The sequence below is a fragment of the Pholis gunnellus genome (assembly GCF_910591455.1).
Source record: "Pholis gunnellus genome assembly, chromosome: 6".
Classification (NCBI taxonomy): Eukaryota; Metazoa; Chordata; class Actinopteri; order Perciformes; family Pholidae; genus Pholis; species Pholis gunnellus.
Genome location: NC_136532.1, coordinates 21026095 through 21048848, shown reverse-complemented (window position 1 = coordinate 21048848; position 22754 = coordinate 21026095). Strand labels below are relative to the sequence as shown.

At 43.3% G+C, this 22754-nt stretch overlaps 2 protein-coding genes across 2 annotated transcripts in view; one reads left to right on the top strand and one right to left on the bottom strand.

Annotated features, from left to right (window-relative positions):
- Window positions 1–74: 74 nt before the first annotated feature.
- On the bottom strand, window positions 75–14928 carry bicdl1 (BICD family like cargo adaptor 1; the record flags this gene model as incomplete). The annotated part of the gene is made up of 11 exons (XM_079161994.1): window positions 75–125; window positions 472–592; window positions 1218–1348; window positions 1819–1962; window positions 3060–3278; window positions 3362–3541; window positions 3735–3881; window positions 5458–5469; window positions 6410–6526; window positions 13281–13496; window positions 14536–14928. The coding sequence occupies 11 exons, from the start codon at window positions 14926–14928 to the stop codon at window positions 75–77; spliced, it is 1731 nt and encodes a 576-aa protein (XP_079018120.1).
- Window positions 14929–20938: 6010 nt separating this feature from the next.
- The window catches only part of citb (citron rho-interacting serine/threonine kinase b), a gene marked incomplete at both ends in the record, with an annotated part of 40257 nt that continues 38441 nt past the window's right edge, over window positions 20939–22754 (top strand). Inside the window, 2 exons of the mRNA XM_079160777.1 lie at window positions 20939–20944; window positions 21272–21460. Coding sequence (XP_079016903.1) covers window positions 20939–20944; window positions 21272–21460 — 195 coding nt within the window. The remainder of the gene's footprint in view (window positions 20945–21271; window positions 21461–22754) is intronic.

Genomic DNA, 22754 nt, shown 5'->3' with positions numbered 1-22754 from the left:
GGCTCACCTCTAAGGCAGGAGGGGGAGGGGTACCACAGAGGAAGTAAGGGTGGTACGGAAGCTGAGAAAGGCCACTAGATCAGAAACCACAAGAGCCAAACAGTAAAGAGCCCTGAGGAGGCAAACTGTGGGCAGGGAGAAGAGAGAGGAAAGAGCTGCTAGTTACAGATGAGGGAGGGGAGGGAGGAAACACACACACATACACACACACACACACACACACTCCTGTGTCCTCAGGCTACATATGTTTCCTTATGGACACCCATTAAGGACGAGCAACTGACATGCACCCTCAGAAGTTAGTGGTTTAGTGTATGTGTTAAAAAAGACTGGCTAATCTCAAAATGTATCCAGAAACTACATTTACAAAATAGCTTTAATTATGTAACGACCTTAAAATATCTGTTCCAAAGTGCTACAAAAGGACTATTAGGCTTTTAACTAATGTACCGCTCGTGACGTTTGACCCACCTGCCAAGCCTCCAGCTGCTGCGACAAGTTGAGCTTCTGCTGGATGGCGTCCAGGAGCTGGCTATTCAGAGACATGATGTCTATTTTACACTTGGCCAGCTCCATCTCCACCGCTTTCTTCCTGCAGGACACACACACATGACATCCCGCTAGCATGGAGGCCCTATAGAAACTAACACGGTGATGAATGTAGAACAACTCTTTAAAGGAGTAGTTCAACATTTTGGTTAATCTGCTTATTCAATTTCTTGCAGGGAGCAGGCCGTTAGTTTAGCTTAGCATGAAGACTGGAGGCAGAGCGAAACAGTTAATGATCTGAATGTTGTATATTGCTTAAGAGTGAGCTATTTTTGGTGTTTTGGGCAGAGCTTCCTGTCTTTATGCTAAGCTATGGTAACCGGCTGCTGGCTGTAGCTTCATATTTCACGTGTAACAAAGAAACATATTTAATATAATCTGTACTTTTTTATAATTTAGCGGATGTTTAGTTAATTCGCTAGCTATCCTGTTTTTATCCACCATGGTTTCATGCTACACTGGTTAAAGAAATTCAACACACATGAGAGAAGTTTGCTTCTGCCAGAAAAAAAACATATCCCCAGATCTCAGCAAGAAATGATTAAATACAATGTTACTAATAGCAACAATAGCCAAACTATAAATAGAAGACCCAAGTTGTGATAGAATGGATTATCCTTTACACTTTACATGAAATTGATGAGGAAAGTGATGTGACGTGAACCTACTTGGTTATGGCGTCATCTCTGTCTTTGATGGCAGTCTGGAGCTGCTCACTGGGTTCTCGGACTTCAGCCATCGTCCTCATCCGCTCGTTGTCCTCCCGGAGAGAACACATCTCCACCGAGAGCAGCGCCATCTGCATTCACATGGGGGAATGATGCGGGCGTGTAAGACGCTGGCCTCATAAATTCAAGATTGCGCGAGTCCATGTTATACCAAGAGGTGCTCATGTGTGAGACTGATGTTTAGTCGACCCACTTTAACAAGAGCATCCACTGACCCGTGTGGGTGGAGCTTATTTTGTGTAAATCATGTTAGATGGCACTTTAAGCCCACAGGAGAGAGAGAGAGAGAGCTGTCCTGACAGAAAGAGGACAAGGTTGAAGCAATTTCCCAAATTACAATCAACATGCGTCAAATTTCCACTGCCACACAAACTGGTGAGGACTACATCTGCAGCACTATGTTGTCTAAATGTTATTCTCAGACATGAGCCCTGCTTAATGCAAGTCTTCCTTCTGCTCGTGCTTTAACCTCCTAATGTATCACCTGATCACTTATGTGTTCGTTACATAGCGTCTACATGTGTGCGCACATGTTCAGTACCTGATTGTGCAGCTGCAGCGCATCATCTCCGTTGCTGCGTGTTTTGTCCTGCTCAGTTTCGTACAGCTCTCTGACTTCCCTCAGCTCCTCTCCCAGCTTCCTCACCTGCTCCTCCAGAGCCTCCTCGTCACTTCGCCGCGAGCCCTTTAAAACACACAACACACACTCACTTTACGTATATGTGCCGTTACCGCCCACAGGTTATTAATGTAAACAGGCCCACTGAGGCTCCGTCCTGTCAGAGTACTATTAAGTCAGCTGTCTTTGAAGCATCTTTGTCATCACCAACTTTTGCAACATTGGGTATCTCTTTTTATTTTATGGGTCCCAGTGGTTCCTAATAACTTTTAAAACAGGAATTGACGTGCATTTTCTTTTACATTTTATGGGTTTCTTTTTTAATGCCTTCTGATTTTAATCTTTATTTTTTATCATGATTCTACTAGCATCAGTCCACAATTTTACAACACTGAAATGCCTCTAAACGAAAAAGGATAAGGGCACAGTCACAGTGCCAAGTGGGGTCATCCACATACACGTCTGTTATAGGTTGAGGCTGGATCGCCAGTCAAAGTTCACCAAAGTTAAACTCCACACCATGCAAATGTTTTATTTGCCCCTTCACTCGCAGAGAATGAAAATGAAAATGTTAATTTTGTGTGACCGTGCTCTAAATACTGAATATACGCAGCTAGTACTACTATATCATTCCCTAGAATTATTTACTATTTACATAGTTCTTCCAAGGAAATCTGCACAATATGTCATTTTTTTTATCGTCATCGCCACGTCAACTTGCGCGATAAACACACAGACTGTAATATTGCACTTTGAATATAGTAACAACGTAATTAAATTCTGTCTGTGAGTGCAGTTTTATCTGATACCCGCCATTCTGTTAACTCTCTGGCCAATCAGAAAGAGAGATCACCGTTAGGCATTGTCTGATTGGTCATAATCTTTACACATGCGGGTGACTTTTTTTAGACTAGTGCTGCCATACACTACTCTGAGTGGTTTGAGGAGGAAAGTGTGAAAAGATGAGTGCAGATGAAAGTGTGAATGCCAGAGTGGAGCTGCTGCCTAAAAATAAAAAGGATGTCAGCCGTCTGGCAATGTTTGCATGGAAGAGCGACAACGTGGCACAAGCACAGGTAGCCTACTGTGCAAGGTTTAGTCAAGAAGGGATTATTTTCCTGGTGTCGTGCAGCCCTACTGGTTGCCAGTGAGTTCTTCATTACCGTGGACTCGTTGCCGTCCAGCAGATTCTGTGTGAGCCTCCGTAGCTCTAGCAGGCTGGTGTGGAGGCTCCCAGTAGGCACATCCTTGGCTGAGGACGTCTCCGAGGACTCGTCCATGGAAGAGTCGGTTGACAGCGCCGAATCTGTGATGTCGTTTCCCCGGAGATGAGAGCAGAGCGAGCGAACTTCACAGTAGGCCTCCCATAGCTGAAGACGCAGCTAAACAGACAAGCCGGGAGGGGGAAAGAGTGTTTAGAAAAGCACAGCAAAGGTATTTGATAGTGATTTTCTACTGTAACTACCTGCTCTCTCTCCTGCTCCTGCTCCTCCTGCTCCATGCTCTGTTCTATCTCACACAGCAGGCTGGACGGGTGCGGGGTGAGACTATGGAGGCTGTGCTCCTCCGTCAACTCCTCCAGCCGAGCAGTCAGCTGCCTGTGGGACACCTGAACCTCCTGAAGCTCCAGCTGGCTCTGCCGTAACTGGACACAACAGAGGAGGGAAAACTGTGACTCAACCGTGCAAAGTAAAAAGTCAGCCCCTGATGGGTCGGTTGACTACTTTCAGGACTAATTCAAGATCGGCATTGAAGAAGGTAATTGACTCACAATATCTAGAGAGGCGGAATGCCTCAAAGATTTGATCACTAAAATATGTTTGTTCATGTGTCCGTACCTGTAGGTCCTTCTGGTGAGACTGCCTCTCCAACACCAGCGTCCTCTCGCGGAGGTCGTCCACTGTGTTCTGCAGCAGCTCGTTCTCCTCCAGCATGGCGTGCACCCGACGCTCCAGCTCCATCTTCCGATCTGACAGCATCTTAATCTAACGTGTCAAAGGGCACCAGTCAGTCACTGCGCCACGGGAAATAGGCATTGATTGGAAAACCAGAGGATTGTTTCGATTTCCTGGTCGATAGCAAACAGATGGGCAGCTATGGATCTGATTAAAGGCTACATTTTGTTGTTTCCCGTACTCTGAGGCAAGCGGGGCTCTTACACAAGATTAAAAAGTATCAAGTTTGTTGCCTAGCACGGGCGTAGGCGTCAGTTGCCACCCTCGTCTTCAGGAATGCCTTAGTGATACATTAGTGTCTCCACAAAGCTTGATATCAGCTTACTCCTCACCATCCATGTCTAACGGCCTTCTACGGAATTCCTCATGGATTGTTGTAGCTGCCCGAGTAGCTTTCCCCATTAAACAAACACCAGCTCTCGTTCATTTGTATCCCTCCTGCTTTTGACCTACATCTGGTAACCTACTTCACAGTGCAGGAGCTTACGTTTGGATCAGTTGTTTTCATTACCATATGAGCATCCCCATTGCCAGGCTCTGGATATTTTTGGGCTGCTGTGGTCTCTTGCTTCACACAAATAGGGCAAAAAGCCATGATTCATCAGCACACGTTGTATGAAGGCAAAGCGTTGGAAAAGTGGGAGCACCCAGACATTGCAGTATCTCAGCTAAATATAGAGCGGTAGCCTTTTCTCCCAATTATAGCGCAGGCTCTGCAGTCTGGGTGTTTTCTGTCTGGCTTTGAAGAGAAGCTACGGGGAAATCTGATTTGTTGTTATGCTCTAACAGTAGCGTTGTTCATGACTTATCTGGCTGATATCATACATGACACAGCTGACATCACAACACATCATGCTCCGATAACCAAGCATGTTGTTTATGCTCGATGTCATGAAACAGGGATTGCCAAAGGATGTAGAAAAGTCGATAAGGGATTTACTTTGGGTGACAACAGAGCTGAGTTTCTTTAATATTACATGACATTACATGTAAAATGCTACGGTATTAGAGGTGCTAAATTCCAAATTCAATTCTATGATTGAGGGTTTGCTTCCACACGGCTCTCAACATGGCGACGGCTGAGCCGGCAGCTAGCAGCTAACGATGCTAACTGCGTGAGCAATGCAAGCAACGGCAACAGAGTTAACAGCGTTGACCTGGATGGTGGGACCGAAGGACCGTTACTCTTCCGCGATCAGCCAGTGGGGCACACACACTGGGACACACATGCACTAACATGCACGTGCGGCCGGACCGGCTACGTACACAAAGCACAGAGAAGCTCTGATTACAACACACACAGAGGGAGAGCGACTTCATTCTCTGCTCAGGTGAACATTACTCTTCTATATCTCTACACTGCAAATAGTTGTTTGCTGCTATATTAATGCTCTGATCATCAAATGTATCACCTTTAAAGTTATATGAGGTCAAAAGAGTCAAACATTTCATTCAGCATCTAACCTAAGAAATAACAGTACTTTGGTCTATCATCAAATCATTTCATTGGGAGCGGTGCAATTTCTGCAATCCTAAATTGTTGTTTTACAAGACGTTACATGCAGCATGCAATCTGACCGACAGACAGCGTTCGGTAACCACTCACTTCTAGCCCTTGCTGCTCCAACCAAGAGGGAAGGAGGAATGGGTGAGGAGAGAGATAAAGAAACAGAAAGAGGAAAAGTAGTTTGAGAGTAATCCCACAACTGCCCCGACAGATTAAAACCCTGCGTAGTGGATCAAACACCATCTTCTGAAAAAAAAAGGGGATTGTTTGAAAGCAGCGTTTCCCTTTAGTGGAATTTTATTCCACCTGTCTTTTACCAGAAACTTCAACTTTGAAGTGAGGTTATGTAACTGTTGCTGAAAAGCAGCCCTTGTGACCGCAAGTGGTAATTGCACATTAATGGGACACAGAAGCTTTCTTCATTTCAGAGTCAACTGTTTTGAAGACACCATCGTCAGGCGACCAGACTGAGAGGAGATAGAATGGCACCAAAAGCAGGAAACAACAAACATGGTGTGGTACGATGCATGTTTACATCTTGCTTTACCTTTTAAGATGATTAACTGTAACATGTTTGAATTTAATACAAACAGCAACACAAGTAGAAAAGCGACATAAAGTCAGTTACACATCAATATCTATCTAATGTTGGCTAATGTTGGCTAACACTATCACCATTAGCTACTGGTCCAAGTACCACTGTAGAAGCAAAACTCCTGAGTGTATTGAATTGAACGGGGCGGCATTTTCTTGCCAATTAAATAAACTGTTAATTTGCACAAAGGAAAATGTGTTAATAATACTTCTCTCAAACGTTAGTCTCGCTTTCTTTGGGATCTGCTGTCACCTTCAGCACTCAGGCTTCTTGCTGAGTACCAATGATTGCGAACATTGGAAAAGTGCAAATCAAAAGTACCCAGCTGCCATTTTCTACAATTGGTTTTTTTTGTTTAGCTTCTGGCGGGCGACTGCTCAAGCTAAGTGCACTCTGAAAAGTACAATTCAATCATTTGTACTCTATGAAGGAAAAATGATGCTGATAGCTGCTCACCTCAGCCTGTAGAGTCTCTAGTCGAGTCATGTGCTGGCTTGTAGACATACTCTTCTCCCTGAAGTCGTCCCGTAATGAATGGACCTGAGTGGACAACTGCCTCTCCACCTCTGCAGCCTGGATGGAGACAAACAGGAAAATAGGGTCAATATTTGCCTTACATGTGTCTACTCTTAACACTTAAACATTTAGCACTGCACTGGCGATGGGTTGTCGAAATTGACACAATTTAACTCGACCCCCAACAGTTCAGTTAAAGTAGCTATTGTAGCGTCCTCAGAGCCAACAGACACTGACTCAAGTGACATCACGTGAGGACATTCATCAGACTTCACACAGACACTTGAGACACTAAAGGCTTCATACAGTACTAATGCAGTAGACCTGTAAAATCACGTGATTTCACATTTAATTATTGTTCACGGTGGCGTTGACATAACACCACATTGTTATATTATAGTGTTATATTTACTGCTCAGTTAAATAAAAAGATTGCATAGCCGCTCTTCAGTCTGTGTCCCTGTCCTCAGAGACTGAGGTGATTTATTGGAGTCTGATGTGTAAACACACACACACACAAACATGCCTAAACCCACTGACGTTCACTATGTACTCAGTGACATTTGTAAATCAGTTATTTGTAAATCAGTCCTCCCAAATATGTTCCTGTAAATGGCGCATTTGATTGCCGTTCCTCTGAAAGGCCATTTTTACCCACGTCATCGCCCTTAAAAACCTTGAACGCTCAGTATTTGTGCAATCCAGCCCAGCAGCAGACTCGATGCATCAGTTGAGCTTATTGGACAGGTGGGATCAGGCCACACAGAGCCTGACTGAGCTTCATTAGCATAGAGCTGCACTCAGGAAGCTTCAGTTCTCGTGTCATCACTGCCATGGCAACAGCAAAATCTTTAAAACCACTCACTTTTTACGGCTCACCGGAGAGACATATTGTAAATATGTCAAAAAACACAGTACGAAAGGGAGCAGTTGATCTGCACACTGAATACAAATTATTTGTTATTACTGTGGCAAGCAGTGCTCAACTCTAAGCAAATCATCAGCAGTGCTGAGTACAAATGAAGATGACTAATGTTTGTCTGAAGTACAGCCTCTAGGTGGCACTACACACTGCTGCCTCTCCTCAAGAAGCTCACAGAGCCATGTGAGGAGGCTCAACAGCTGGTCGTGCTGGTTGTAGTCGGTGTGTGTGTTCTGAGGTTACTAATAATGCAGCACTCTGTGTGATTTCAAGGAAAGCCAAATGTGCATGCCGAAAGTTCAAAATGTTCTCCTCACATAAAATGTTTCAAATACAATGGTAGAGGTTGTTTCTTTTTAATTACAATAACGAAATTCATCACCCACCTCCCAGTGATCGTTCCAGAAAGGAATGTTAAAACTAAAGCCGTGGTATATTGACACAACATAATAACAAAATAACTTATTTTGTAGTTAGTGGTTGGATTATTTCCAAAGTAAATCTCTTCCCTGTGTATCCACTAGACGTGGATTAAATGATAACTTCTGGGAAGCATTGTAATTATTATACTTTGAAGTTTAATACATCCCAAAAATGTAAAAAGTGACAATTAAGTTGCCACTCACAAAACATAATGATAATGGTTAATATTGAGTGGATGGACGACTAATTGACTTGTTTGAAGGAGCTTAAACAAACACTAATAGAAAGGTATCACTGCTCCATGTGTCTCAAATATGAATAAATATGAATGCCTTAGAAATAAAACTCTATTCTACTCTATACTCTACAAAGATATGAATAGAGTAACTAACCATACAACACACTGAGGGATATGACTTTTGTCATGGTCCTGGGATTGGTTGTAGTCTGTTTCCTGTTTTATTTTGAAAGTTAACTCTCATCGTGTGTCATGTTTTGTGTTACTTCCTGCCTCTGTCTTTTTCCCACCTGTTTTCTTCCACACCTGTGTTTCATGAGTTGATTAGTCTCTTGTGTATCTATGTGTTTCCTCCATTTGAATTGTCAGTTTTTCTGCCTTAGTTGCTTTGGCCTAGTGTTCAGTTGTCTTCAGTGTTCCTAGTTTGTGTTGGATTTACTTTTACGTAAAAGTGTTTTTGGACTCGAGCTGTAAGTCATCTTTTGCACGTGAACTCATTGAAATTCATGCCTGCTGCCTCCCCATCTTTCCATCTGTGTTTGGGTACTACGGAGACACAGAAGGTTTCACAAGGAAGAGACAGATACTTTGTAAAAAAAAAAAGAAAAAAACTACGACAAGGCTGATCCTCTCAAGGCTTGATATTGTTCAGGAAATTATCTTTTTTTAAATGACCCTTTGCTGTGTGATATTTGATGGAGTTGGTATTGCATGTTTCATGTTTCTGTAGGCGTATGATCAGTATCATTTGCATATATGCATTTGAGAATTTGTTGTGGTTGTTTTTCAACTTAAAACTCCACCTAAACAAACTATGAAAAAACAACCACTGTGGACTCTAGGAGTTGAGATGTCCAGTGCGTCATCTGTTGTTCTCGAAGCCATTTTTCCGCGTTAAGCAGACATTGAAGCGAAAGAGCTCAAATAACTCGACAGTGATTTAATGTCTGGTAGCCAGATGTGTGGTTCTATGTGACAGCTGCATGATCCTGTCTCTGTATGTGGGAAACGGGTGACAGCGGTTTCGTGACATCTGACCGACTGGCCCAAGATGCTGAGAGATTGCGGTCAATGCTGTGGTTTCTCATCATGATCTCAGACTGATTTGCAGATACTCTCTAAATCTGCTCATACGTTCCTCAGATCCCAGATCAGGCATTACAGGAAGAACGGGGGCAAATCAGACGGCTGTGATAGAATCCAGGGCAGCAAAGTAGGGCTCAGCAGAGAGACGCGTTTCTTTACATCCCCTAAATACTAAATACTGTAAATTAACTTTCCAGAGGAGGGCCGGAACTTGGAAAGTCAACACCGGTCCTGTTGATTCAGTCTGTGGCTGTGGAACAATATCCAGCAGATATGACTGCAGGTGCATCGCAGGTCTTTTTGAGGGGGGGCTCAACTTAGCATCACACTATCCGCATCCTTGTGCCACTTGTGTAGAGCGCATTCCCATGGTAACGCCACATGGAGTTTCAATTTGCATGTCACTCTGGTTGTCACGGCAACCAGGGGTGAAGTGGGATGGCTCAGAGCTGCGACAAGTGGTCTCGATGCTTCTGGTAGTTTCCTTTAGTCACTGTCACAGAGCACTCTGCCTTTGTCTAGACCGATGATGGAGGATGGGCAACACCGCGTTCAAACGGTTGCATAACAAATACAGAGAGTGACGGTACGGGCCAATCAGAGAGCTGATCCATGAGAGCAACAGCTACCACGGGCGTCATGTGCTCCGGTGACTAGATGTGAATGAAGCTGATGGCTGGACAGATGCCCAGGGAGCGTGTCCAACGCTGGCTAGATGTTGTAAAAAAAAAAAGGGGGGAGTGAAACTGAATCCTGTGCAAAGCGTGATGTGGATTTACTGTACTGATGATGCCAGACACAACATAGGTTGCCAACTTTCTGCTTTTGTCATTCCAATAACACCTTGCCTCTTGAATTGTTGTCAATGACAAGTCAAGAAAATGTAATTACTCCTCCTCTATAGCCTCAAATAAACAGTTTTGAGTCACTGGGGGGCTGCTGTCATTAAGTAAATAGAGGTTGAGGGAATTAGAACTGACCACGGGCATAAAACATGCACACTTGTGAATCCCCAGCCTTTTCTGAGCATCTGTGGTAATGTAATTAGAGAAAGGTCCCCTTCCGGCTGGTTCACTCTGATCAGATTAGGCTTGAGGAGATTGACTGTTCTCACACTAAAGATCCATACAGACCAGCACACACCTCCTAGGCTCTACTCCAGGATCTATTTTCTCTGGGGGTATTTAAAATAATGTGTATTTTCATCACCCAGTATTGGAAGATTCACTCACACATGCACACACACACACACACAAAGAGAAATAACCACAGGGGGTATTTGTGTCATCCCACGATAAGAATTTTAGATCTTCTTTGTTCACCTGCTGTTATTAATTAAGTAAAGTATGGACTGGAGTTGTTTTGGTTCCTGACTGAATGCATATGGCGAGGCTATTAGCAGGGATTATAGCCTAATCCCCTCAGCGCTGTATCTTACCCCGTAAATGACATCACATGGAGTGCCCTGCCTTCTCAAGGTCATCCCACTGCAGCCAATTTAAGGTTCTGTTAAGAACGGATTCTTAAGTTGTTCGTGAGGCGATGCACTGTTTTTATGAATCTCATTCTTTGGCTGAAAGATTTGCTTCAGAAATCTCAGGCAGTTGTATATGGAGGACAAAAAATGTAAATACTTTCATACATGAATGCTGAAATAAATTAATAGTTTACATGTTGGTAATCTGAAAAAAAGAAACGTCTTCAGTTTCTTTCTATAAATCTACATTTATATACAGTATTTCTGAATTTTGACATATTTGTTTGCTCATTGATAATTAAGTCCTCCACAGTCATGATGAACACAATATTGTGCTCCCCCTGTTTGTTTGTTATTGTAAACCCAGTGGCTGAGGATACAGTTGTTCTGTTAGGAGCCTTGTCCTCCGTGGGTGTGTCTATTGTCCACTCATCACTCTCTGAAATGTGATTTTCAGCCGAGGTGCCAAAGGACTAAAATAACACGCTCATAATCCCTTTGGCCGTGCACAGGAACACATTCTATCCCATAGTTTGTTACAAGGCTTCCACACACGGACCAGTCTAGATCATTATAAGTCTGTTCCGTGAAAGAGTTAACTATTACGTGAAACACGGAGGGCAGATGAAAATAGCAGTCCTCCAGAGTTTCCTCAGGCTACTCTTATATTTCCTCCATTCACTCAGAGCTGTAAACAGTAAACATTACTTAGTCACAGCCCAGCGCTTAATAATGAGCACTGACCGAGAGAAAGAGAAGAAAGGAAGAGGGAGAGGAAGAAGGATAAAAGGAGAGAGAGAGCAAGCACTGTAGTTGACCTCATTTATTCTATGACCCAGCAGATCTCCCGCTGTCAGCCCAACTCACTGAATCATGGATCTGGATCGATGCAGTCAATTAAGTCTCATAAATTTCACTGAGTCATAAAGACCCCCCCCCCCCCCCCCCCCCCCAACACAAAATACCACTTTCAGGGAATATCTCTTTATATTCCCACACCCAGGTTTCAATTAAATGAATGGCAGTTTAATTATGCTGATCGCTCTTGCTTAGATCTACAGCGACTGACCAGTCGAGAGCAGTCCTTGATGATTGCAATGTGATGATGGCGTTGGGGCAATGCGGGGCATGATGCTGATTTAATCTGCTCCAGATGAGAAGTAAAGCTGCTCAGCGAGCTGGGGGTTAAAATCAACCGCACAGAGCCTTCCGGACAGCGGGTGCCTGGGAGCAGATCTCCAGGAAGGAGAGCGTCACCATAGACGCAACCGCTGACGTGGTTATCAAGGCACCTTTACAGACTTGTCAGCCTTTGTACGCACAGCTCTGGGGCATCCTGAAATGTAGCCTTGGTACGCACTGCCAGCCTACGTGGCAGCTGAAGACACTCATGTCTCTGTTTACGTCACTTACATTTTTATAATGGCCATACAGGTGTTTACGCCGTACAGTGTATCCCACTGACAGGCTAGGCAGCATGACGTGGTCCAGCAAGCTCATCCCTGTGACTTATACAGTATCAGTTGTAAACTGATGTTGGCGTGATATGTAGCTTTTCAATACATAGTTTAAAACATAATATGTAATGACAAAACAAAGCATGTCATTTTATCCGAGTTTGTAAATTAAGCCACAATAACAAGAACACCAACGGTTTATTTCAGATGCATTAGCTGCGTTCCAAATCGCATCATATACTTAAAAAAAAACAAAAAAAAACATCGAACATCGTGGTATTTTGGGGATACTTCATTTAACATACTATGTATTGGGTCATGCTAAGTATTTTTCCTGGCAAAGTTAATAGTATGGTAGTATGAGTATTGGGACACACAGCATGTCTCATTAGAGTAATATATTGAAGGCTTCTCAAAGATACAGTTGCATTGCAGAGCTGTCGTATTGTTACACCTAAGCAACCACTCTGTATGGTTAAGGCGTCTCTGTTTTGGAGTAGACGGAGCTGACTGAGGAGCACCTTCACAGGGATTAATCAGATGTTGCTACAAAAGCTAGCGCTCTCCGCCCCATCAATCTGCATCTGCTGCCAATCTCAGTTTCCCCAGACGTGTGAACAGTGCATCGCATCTACAACAATATAGCCTCAAGTCCTCATGCCAACCTGAAGCACTGTGGTATGTATGATTGCATCTGTCTGTCTGTCAATCAATCTAAATATCATACATTTTAAAAGTCATTTTCTACTCCGCCTGTCATAATAACTGCGCTTAAAACGACCTGCCAATATGCAGAGTGCTATTGCGTAAGTGTGCAGTCCAATCACTCTAAATTATTCAACATAAGCTCCACTTTTGGAATTGATGAGTTAGCACAATTCAGGTGAAGTTAGGGAGAGATGGGCTGAATGGCGGTAGATAACCCCCGAGGGATGATGAAACCTCACTTGGCTGAGCATCTTGGTTTCAGGTCGGCCAAGCAGGATGGAAGTGAACTGAGTGGCCCCGAGGCCTATAGCCAGGGACACCACATACTGCACATACACACACACACACACTGGGGGGGAAGGTTGTTTAAAGCAACATTAAGACCAGTGACTCAGAGCCCAAACTAATTAAATCTTAAATGCAGATTTGCCCAGCCCGCCGGAAGCAGTACATCTGAAGCACATGCATATGCACACACACACATGAAGACTGCTTCTCACCCTACTGAGTTGCTCCAGCAATCTGTGGTTCTGTTCGGAGAGCTCGCCGATTGCCTTGGTCTTGTCTCTGTCGGTCTCCCTCAGCTGGACCTGATGGAGCTCCAGCTCACCCTGCAGCTGCTGGACGTCCGTCTCCAGCTCGGCCACGCGGCCTTCCCACTCCCCCTCCCGACTTTCCAGACGCCGACGCAACTCATGCTTCTCCTGCTCCAAGTGCTGCATGTGGACAGAAGGGAGAGAGGTACACGTGGTTAAATGTTAATTTGCTTGATTTTGATCTGCAGTGTTTGCCCCAATATTACACAACATATGAAATCATTGAGGGAGTGACAAAGTCAGATACAAATTGCACAAAAAAGTGCAAAAGAGCCACAATAACAGCAGCTATGATTGCACAAAATAAAAAGCACTGGTTTAATCTGGTGGAGGGGATATAATATAGTTTAGTTGTTTCACTAGCTCCTGGAGTGACAGCTCAGATAATAGGATGCTTCTATCTTTTCTCTAGATGGCGATAACTGGTGGACAGATTTACCACCAGCGGCTGCCAGGGTTGGGATGGGGGGGTTGTTATTATGGTTAAGTCCAAGGCTGAAGCAGCTGGCATCTGTGTGGCCACTATTTTCACGAGGGTGTATGTGTCCGAACAAAAAGAGGGATCCGAGAGAATCAAAACAACCTCACAAAACAACACCACAGGCCGCTAGAATAGGATACCAGGTGCTGTAACAACACCAATGAACAGGAGAGTTTGATACTAAGAGGCAGCTTATTTCTCTGAGGATGAATATGGATCAAAGGGCTGAACAGATGTACAGTAGATACAGTCGGCCACAGGATTAGTCTTTGGGGTTTTTTTTTCTCAGGCCACGTGTTGGCTTGTGTGAAGGATTTTTGAAAACAACAAGAACAAAAGCCCAACTGCACATCATTCATAAACAACACCATATGTGAATAACTCACAGACTGCAACACCGTTTGTTTTTTTTCGCTTGGCTGTTGGTCTCTGACAGAGACAGAGTAGTGTTTAGATCAGAATGAACAGCAGGCTTCAATTCATCATTTGTAGCTAGTTCCCCATAAAAAGGGAATCATGCAGGGGAAACTGAATGTGGGACTCTACAGGTAGCATTTGTTATGATCCTATTGAGTTTGTTTACATAGTTAAGGCTCATTGACTTAAGGATTATTTTTAAGTACAAACCAGAAAGAGGCTTTGCAGCATTCAAACTTATATATTCTATCCTTAGTTTACCTCTAATTTCTCGTTGAGGTCTTTGTGCATTTTCTCATATTGCTTGGTCAAGTCTTGGTTTCTCTCCAGCAACGCTTTGCCGAGTTTAGCAGCTAAAACCAAGTCTTTTTCTTTTTGACGGAAGAGCGACAGCAAGTCTGCGTTATGCCCCACCGCGGGCGTCTCTAGCTCCGGCAGCTCTTCCTCTTCGTCCCGCTCCCCGGTAAGCATGGCCAGTTCCTCCTCCAAGGCCATGCCGAGGCCTCCGGAGCCGGCGTGCCGCAGCGGCTGACCCTGAAAGCCGCCGGGCTCCTGAGCGGCAGCGCTGGACCGGGGCTCCATGCAGTCGCTGTCCAGCTCCAGTGGTGCTGAAACCACGGCAGACGTCTGCAGATCTAGGCAGAAAGTGGACATCGCCGCCCGGCGGAGGAGAAGCCAACAGATAACAGCCGACTGATATCACTCCGGATGAACCCACCCTGCTTTGACAGGGTTGGGCTGACCGGACCGTCGTGTAATCGACATTTCATCCATCATTCACGCAATTTCGAGCCGGATCCAGTTAGATTATAAACTGCCGTCTTCGCCGTTTCCTCACGTCCCTCTCTCCTAGTTAAGCTACAAGCCGCGACTCTGGCTCTGATTGAATCCCAGCAAACACCGCCTCCTCTGCGAAGCTCACTGACTGGCTGTTTGTTATGGTCACCAAATGTTTTTATCCCGGTATAAACCGCCTCGATGAGCTGTGCGCATCGGTCGGTCGATCAGGGTCCATCCCGCCTCGGGGTGCTGGGTCCCCCATAATGATCGGCCTGTTACACCCGAGGCATTTGCCAGCCTAACAGATGAGCGCGTTCCCGACGCCTCCCCTACCGCTTTTCCGTCTTGAATGCACGCCCCCGACACGGTAGTGACGCCAGCCTGCAACCTGTTACAAACGGCCCACCCATTGGTTGAAAATGATAGCGCCATATTTCGGTGCTTCTCGCACACATCTGGGACTTGCAGTAAAGGAGCACGTGAAGGGATAATATGAGACTGTTGCCCAAAGTGATGATGCTCCAGCTGTCGTCAGAAGCAAGAACAATCTGTGATGTTTAAACCCCCTGGATTTACATTTGTTTAATAAAATCTATTGTATTTAAATACATTACTAACGTTAATGTTATTAAATAATAACCTGTTAGAGAGAAAAAAATAATCAGTAAAACATGATTTGACACTTTTGTTTTTCCTCCATGTACGTTAACCATCTAACGGTCATTTTCAGGGAACAACGTGTTTAACGTGAAGGTGTTCTCCATAACTATAAAAATGTAAACTAATGTTAACGTAACGCTAAATATTACAGCTATTAAGGTAATTCAATTCAATGTTCAGTAAATAATATTTAGATAGAGGCATTGCTCTTTGAGGGCGGGAAACATCATGTATGCAACACAGGTGGTAACGTAAGGCTGTTAGTTAAACTGCTGCTAGGCTAGAATGCGACTGCCTACCCAGACCTGACGTTAAACTAGCTTATTTATGACTGGCCAGTAAGCTAGATTGCGTTAGTTGTCAAAAGCTCACACAAATTTAGCGTTATGTAATATAAATGAGGTATTATTGTCAGTCTAATCCAAAAACTGAGTGGTCATTCGGCAGTTGTTGCATTTTTCCCAATTTCTATGTGAGCAAGTAAGATGTGCTATCACTTAGCCCCAGCTAACTTTATATATAAAACAGCTAATACGCCAAACATTTGTAATGGTAAAATATGTATTAAGTATCATAATGGTAAAATATATTCTAGTATACTGGGATGTTTTGAAAGATGTTGTTCTACTGATGGGAAGGTACAGAGATACAGAAAAGAACACTGCAGTCCTACAGAGGTATTTAATCAGTTCATGAAACCAATGTCCTGTCTTCCAAGGTTGTTCACATGCACACACGAGAAGAAGAAACAGGGAACCATTGTTTCCAACCTCTGTATGAACTGACTCCCAGTTGAACGCACCTGGAAAACTCCAGATAATGAGCAGAAACAAATCAACCCGTGTCCAAAAACCTTATACTCCCTTTCCTATGAGGTAACTAAAGGCGTGACAGTGTGTGTCTGCACAGTTCACTGAGATATGTGTCTGTGTGTCCGCTCTCCTGCTTGCAAGCAATAAATTGACTCTTACTACTTTGAGCTTTCATCAGACTCTGTTTATTTAACCAACTCTTATCCCGCATCTACATAGAAATATTCCACAACACATTTAACTATTGTATACCAATTGAAGCACAAAAAGGTGTTTCATGCTATTAATTACTGGGGTATTTTTTGCATTGTGGTATTATTACTTTTACTCAGTTGGCCTCATCCCATTTTCTATTATCCTCTGTTTTGTTTTGTGTATTTTTGTCAAGTATTTTATGCATATATTTAATGACAGAATCAAAGTTTGCTATTGATTGCTATAGAATTGCTAAACAATCATAATGGGAATCGGTTTGCATCCATGGCAGCTGTACGTATGACATGGGGGATGTCTCACTGTCCTCAATAGTTAGCTATGCCTCATCTTTGTAGGCCATCAGGTTCAAATTCTACTGCTCCAGGCTAATTTGAAAAAGCCCCTTGACTAGTATTTTCTTCAAGTTGTTTTTTTTCCTAGATAGAGGTGGTATCTAGTCGCTAAGCAGCTTTAATATTAAATTAAGACCTCTGATCAAAGTTGCCCATCAGCAAGCTGGACCTCACTCATGGAATGTTACAGGATCAAGCGAATACAATAGAAGTTATATAAATCAAATGTATTGGGTGATAAAATGTTGCCAATTGATGAGTGTATGTATCATACATTTCCATCAAGGAAATATCCCAAATTGAGAAATGCTAGTTAACTACTTTAAGAGGCTAATTAAGGGTCAAGGCACACATTGATGGTTATGATTTATGGATTAGTTTTAAGTTTGTGTGAGTAGAGGTTAAAGGTCAAGGAACTAGCATGCTCAGTAAAGGCACTCGCAGATACAGCAATCTGTGTGTCTGAGTGGATGGTGAGGGGGTAGAGATGAGGTCATGATGTTGGGGGTGGGGCATTGGTGAGCAATGATTACAAACAAAGCCTCTTGAGCTGATAAAGTGAAGGCACAAAAGAAGTGGGTCACAGCCTGCTGGTCCACCGTCGCCTAGCTTCAGGGGGCCGAGGGGGCCGTACACTAGATAATGGGTGATTTCCTCAGAGCACATCAAAACCTCACCGCTTTGATAAACCGCTAAGCTGAATGAATTTAGCAGCCCACATTATCCTTATTAGTGTAATGGTGCTGGTGTTGAGTTGATTGCAACAACAACAACAACAACAACTTTTGTCTATTACAGCCTGGTCAGTCAGTGCAGTGAGTTGCTTTTACAGTTATAACATTTCTATTCAATTGCTGTTACAACACAGCAGAAATAAACAAGATTCAACCGCAATCAAATCTACAAAGCACATGTCATTAGAGAGCGTACAAATAAATAATGTTGAATGTAAAAACATTGCGAAATAATGAGGACAGCAATATGTCTGGAGTTTGTTTTAGTAGATGAAGAAAAGAAGATTGCAAGAAGCTTATTGCCACGAGTGTTAATGAATAGAAGTCAGTCTACCACATTGCCTTGCCTCTTTGGATGGAGATAAACATAAACTCGCCTTCATTGCTCTTTATTATAGACTATGGCTCCCTCTGTGGAAACAAAATGATATTACATTCACATTCCCCAAAGTGATGGGTAAACAATCGGTAGCCTACTTACACTGCCCAGCTTTAGAGAACTGCACAGATCATATCTGAAAAGTATTCATGGTTTCTGTCTTATAATGATCAATGCTTCTTCAAAGATGATATAAATATGGTAAGGATTTGTAAATAAAAATGTTGTCTTTTCTTCAGTTGTAACTGAAGCCCCAGTATTTAAAACCAACCACAAAGACATGTTTTCCCTCAGAGAGCATAAATAGCCTTCTGTCTGTGATGGATTGTCAACAACATCATAAGCTTTGTCTGTAAATCTGCGAGTGACTATCCATCCCCTTTCCACATTGTCTCGTGGTAGCCGTGTGATTTGCCAAATGAGTAGGCAACAATAAATTCCCTCAGTGTGTATAGCTCTTTTAATAGTGGCAGTTTACATGAGATTCTAGAGCTCCTTCGTGTTCTGTGCTTATGTAACACCAACCCTTAGTCATAATGGGCTGACTGCCTTTTTTCAACTAATGCAAGGTTTGACTGTGCATTACATAACAAAACCAGGCTCTTCTAACCTCTAGATTGCAGCATTTCTCTCTGATAGCCCCTCATGCCCACATGACATGAAGCATGGAGCTGTTTCACTGTTTGGCCAGTGGATGGCAGTGTTTTTGTACTGTTGCTTCTTCTCGATAACTTGGAAAAATTGTTTCACCTGCTCTGTCTGATCATTTAAGTTCCCCCTCTGATGATAGTTTCAACCATTGCTATACTGTGTGATATATACTTCTTTTTTTTCCAGTATGTGCCATTATTTTAGCAGGAACACGAAGACGTCCTAAACATTAAGAGTATTGTCTTTGCACACTGTAGACAGATTTGAATTGTCAACAGAATTTGAAGTGAGTAATAATTATTAACAGTTCATTGCATAACAGTGAAATACACGTGAAAACATCCGTCTTTCCGTCTTCACTTCAGTATTACGCCGGGATTTGCTTTATACACATACAATATCTTGTTGCTAGGCAACATCAGTGTGACGCCTCTGCCTCAACCCAATACTCCGAGTCACTGTGATCGCAGAGAAAAAACAAGTCCTTTTCACACTGATGTCAGTAAATCATAATCACTAAGAAATGACATGATATGAAGTGTTTTTAATAGTCTAACATTATCGCTTGACTTATCAATGTGAAGTATCCTCAATGTGGCACAGGAAGATACAGAAAGATGTGAAGGTTTGTCAGGCTGAGAGAAGTCACACACCAGCAACACACTGCATTATGTAATGGTATAAGCTAAAAGCAGGCTCTATTTATAAATCATTACACATTTGTTTCTCGAGGATATTTAAGGATCGATAAGAAAACTTCTCTCTGAACACGGACGGTTCTTATGGACAGATATTATGTTGCATAGGTTTCTGTGGGGAAGACCTAATCCTGGGCCTATGTGGGGAGATCTTTAATTTAGGGCTCTTCCTGGATGTGTGCTTGTCCAGACACAGTTTCCCCTTCAGATTACAGTAACAGATCTGTTTGTCTGAATCTAACTGAGCTAACAAGATATGGCATGAATGCATTGGATTCAGGTAGCAAATAGACATATTCAGTCAAAATAGGGAGGCTGTGTAGACGTGGAGGTGTGATCAGATTTCAGGCCAGCACAGGTACAACATCCTTCTTTTTCTTTTTTTTTACACAATTCAGCCAAGGTCTTCACTCGCTGTTGTCAGTACGGTCATAAAAGTCTAATTAACAACCAGTAAGCAGTATAAGTGAGTAGTGCCCTTGTTTTCCGTCTGCCACTGATCACTGTAACACTCATTGATTGTACAGCGCTGGGCTTTCACCTTCTGAGCATTTTGTCCCTTCTGCTGCGCTGATGTAGTACTGCTTGCCAGGTTAGGTTCTGCCATCTGTTACTGTGTGTGTAATCTGTCCCTGTGAGTATGTGTGCAGTTTGCAAGTCAGTATCACTGTGACGTGTCACTTGGCTCACATTAGCATAAAAACGAGAAAATTGAGGTGAGCCTGAAGGAGTGTGTCAGACGCTGGGGACCTTGTTAGGTTGTGACACGACATGGACTGTATTACTGTTTACCCTGGTACGAAAATACTTCAATATGCTTTGTGACACTGTTATCTGTGTACATTATGTTACAGTACTTTCAGTGTACTCTGTTACAGTGGTGTTCAGTCTAGTGTCCAGTGCATGTCGTTTGTAAGCAATGCACTGTTTAGTTCTTTTATTGTAAGCACTTATGGAAGGGCAGAGACAGTAATGGAATGATATATCGTTAGAAACCAAATAATAAAATTATAGGGAAAATATAAGTGAAAAGTTTGACAGAGTCAAAGTTTCATATCTCTAGTCTTTATTTGAGAAAACATGTATTATAATCTGCTGCACAATTAAAAAATTGTGCTCCTTTTGCTAAAAGATTGCAATAATTGACTTCTTGAGCACAGGTGATTATACGGTGCTATGAAATATTCCACATGTTACATTTATACTGTATTCAAGCAAGAATCTGCATCTCTCTTTAATAGTTCTTGTTTACTTGCAGATTAAAGCGGAATACTACTGTAGTACATCCTTGCCCTGCCAGCTATTAGACTGCATTTTTCTGCTCATTAGACGTGGTTTAGCAGGGGTGATTGTGCTTCATCACTAATGAGCTGCACAATTTTAGGAGCCGTTGGTAACTGACATGGACGTACAGTAGTTTTCAACTGTTGGGAGCTGACTGTCAGCGCAGTGTGTCAAGCAGCATACATTAGTGTGATTAGTGACGGCTGCTGCAGTACAGGGAGAGGAAGAAAGCGTTTGGGGGTGGTAAGGGTGAGCGGGTGACAGAGAAGAGAGGGAGAGAGAGAGATAGAGAGAGGGTGGGAGCTTCCTCTCTCTACAGTATGTGATCACCGGTCTGCTGCATTACTCTACAATGCTATTTTTCCGGAGTCCTCCACTCCCTTCCCCTCTCCTCCGCTCTATCTCTCTCTGTAAGCAGTAATCTCCAGTCTCCCCTCTCACTGCCTCACAGCTTTCTGCCCTGCCACAGCGCATCTCTCTCTCCCCTCGGCTCCACTCTCTCCCCAGTGAGGATGACATCCCCGAATTTGATGAACCAGCGAAGCTCTCATTCTGGCTGGTGGCTTCCGAGGGAGACCCCCACATGAACGGTCTTACTGGACGAGGAGGTGCCGCGTCTAAAGAGCTTCGTGGAAAAGCTGTCAGCTGTAACAGCCTCTGAGTAAGTGCTATACTATTTTACTTCTAACACTGTTCCCGTCAAAGATGATGAAGGGGGGTGAGGGTGACGACTTGGTCGGGGGAAAGAATGAAACCAGTACCTTTGTTTTACAGCTCTGAACTGCTACAGTGCATTGTTATTTTTATGTCAGCATGTTGAACCTATTACCTGACTGATTGATTGAGTGACACTACAGCTGAGAATGTATGGAGTGATGAGATAGCATTGGTAGCAGCGAGCTTATGCAGCAGCTGTATCTGGTCTATCAGGAATGAGCCCTATTCTCGGTCACGACACTGAAATGCTGTCTTTGTCTGCACATCTCTCTTCATCGCTGTGCTTACTGTAGCACATACACTCATACAGATGGCCATCACTCCCTGGGGGTGGCGTTCAAACTCGGCACTGTTTGTATATTTATGAGACCACTGCATGCTTTTTTCCCCTCCAAGTAATCTGGTTAATCTAGACCAAGACGGAGGAAGTTTTGAGACAAAGTTTTGAAGGTCTATTATGCAGGGACTCTCCAAAGGTTGAGGTTGAAATCTAGTGCAGAAAAGAAAGCTGGAAATTCAAAGTCGGTTGGGAAAAAAGTACGACAAGATGAAGACTGTGGTTGGAGGAAAGTATCTCTATGGTAACAGCAGGTTTTGCCAAGGGGGGAGGAGAGGTGAAGGAAGCTTGCTGCTTCTTTCTGGTGCCGATTCAGTTGGATCACAAATTACATGACTGACGGGACAGAATACTAATGAAGAGATTGTGGGCGAGACAGAGAGACTGATAGATACATGGACAGATGATAATATATAATATGTACACAGAATGGATAATGTGATTCATGCTTGATGAGGCGCATGCTTTTTAAGTGGCTTAGAATATGAGGACTGTATTCATTATATAATTAAAGGTTTGCCAGGAGGAGTGTGTAATCATATCTGTTGGTGTTTATTTTAATCTGTGTTTAGCTGTTTGTGGAGGCCGACCAAATTGGTGGTAGATGGAACAGAGGAAAGGAGAGTCACCTGTGCAAAGTCAAAAAGAAATGAACTCTCTGCAGAGCAGACCTGTCAATGCTAATGTGAGTTGTGATGAGAGAGAGCGAGAGAGAGAGAGAGAGAGCTCTACTGCTCAATATCCTCAAGTGTCATTTTCCCAAAAGCCTCCTTTAGAAGCCCACACTGATCCTCTTTGTCATTTGGATTTGTGATATAATGATGGACTGGGTTTTTGAAGTGCTTTCCCAAGTGCTCAGCACACTTTAGATTGTGATATT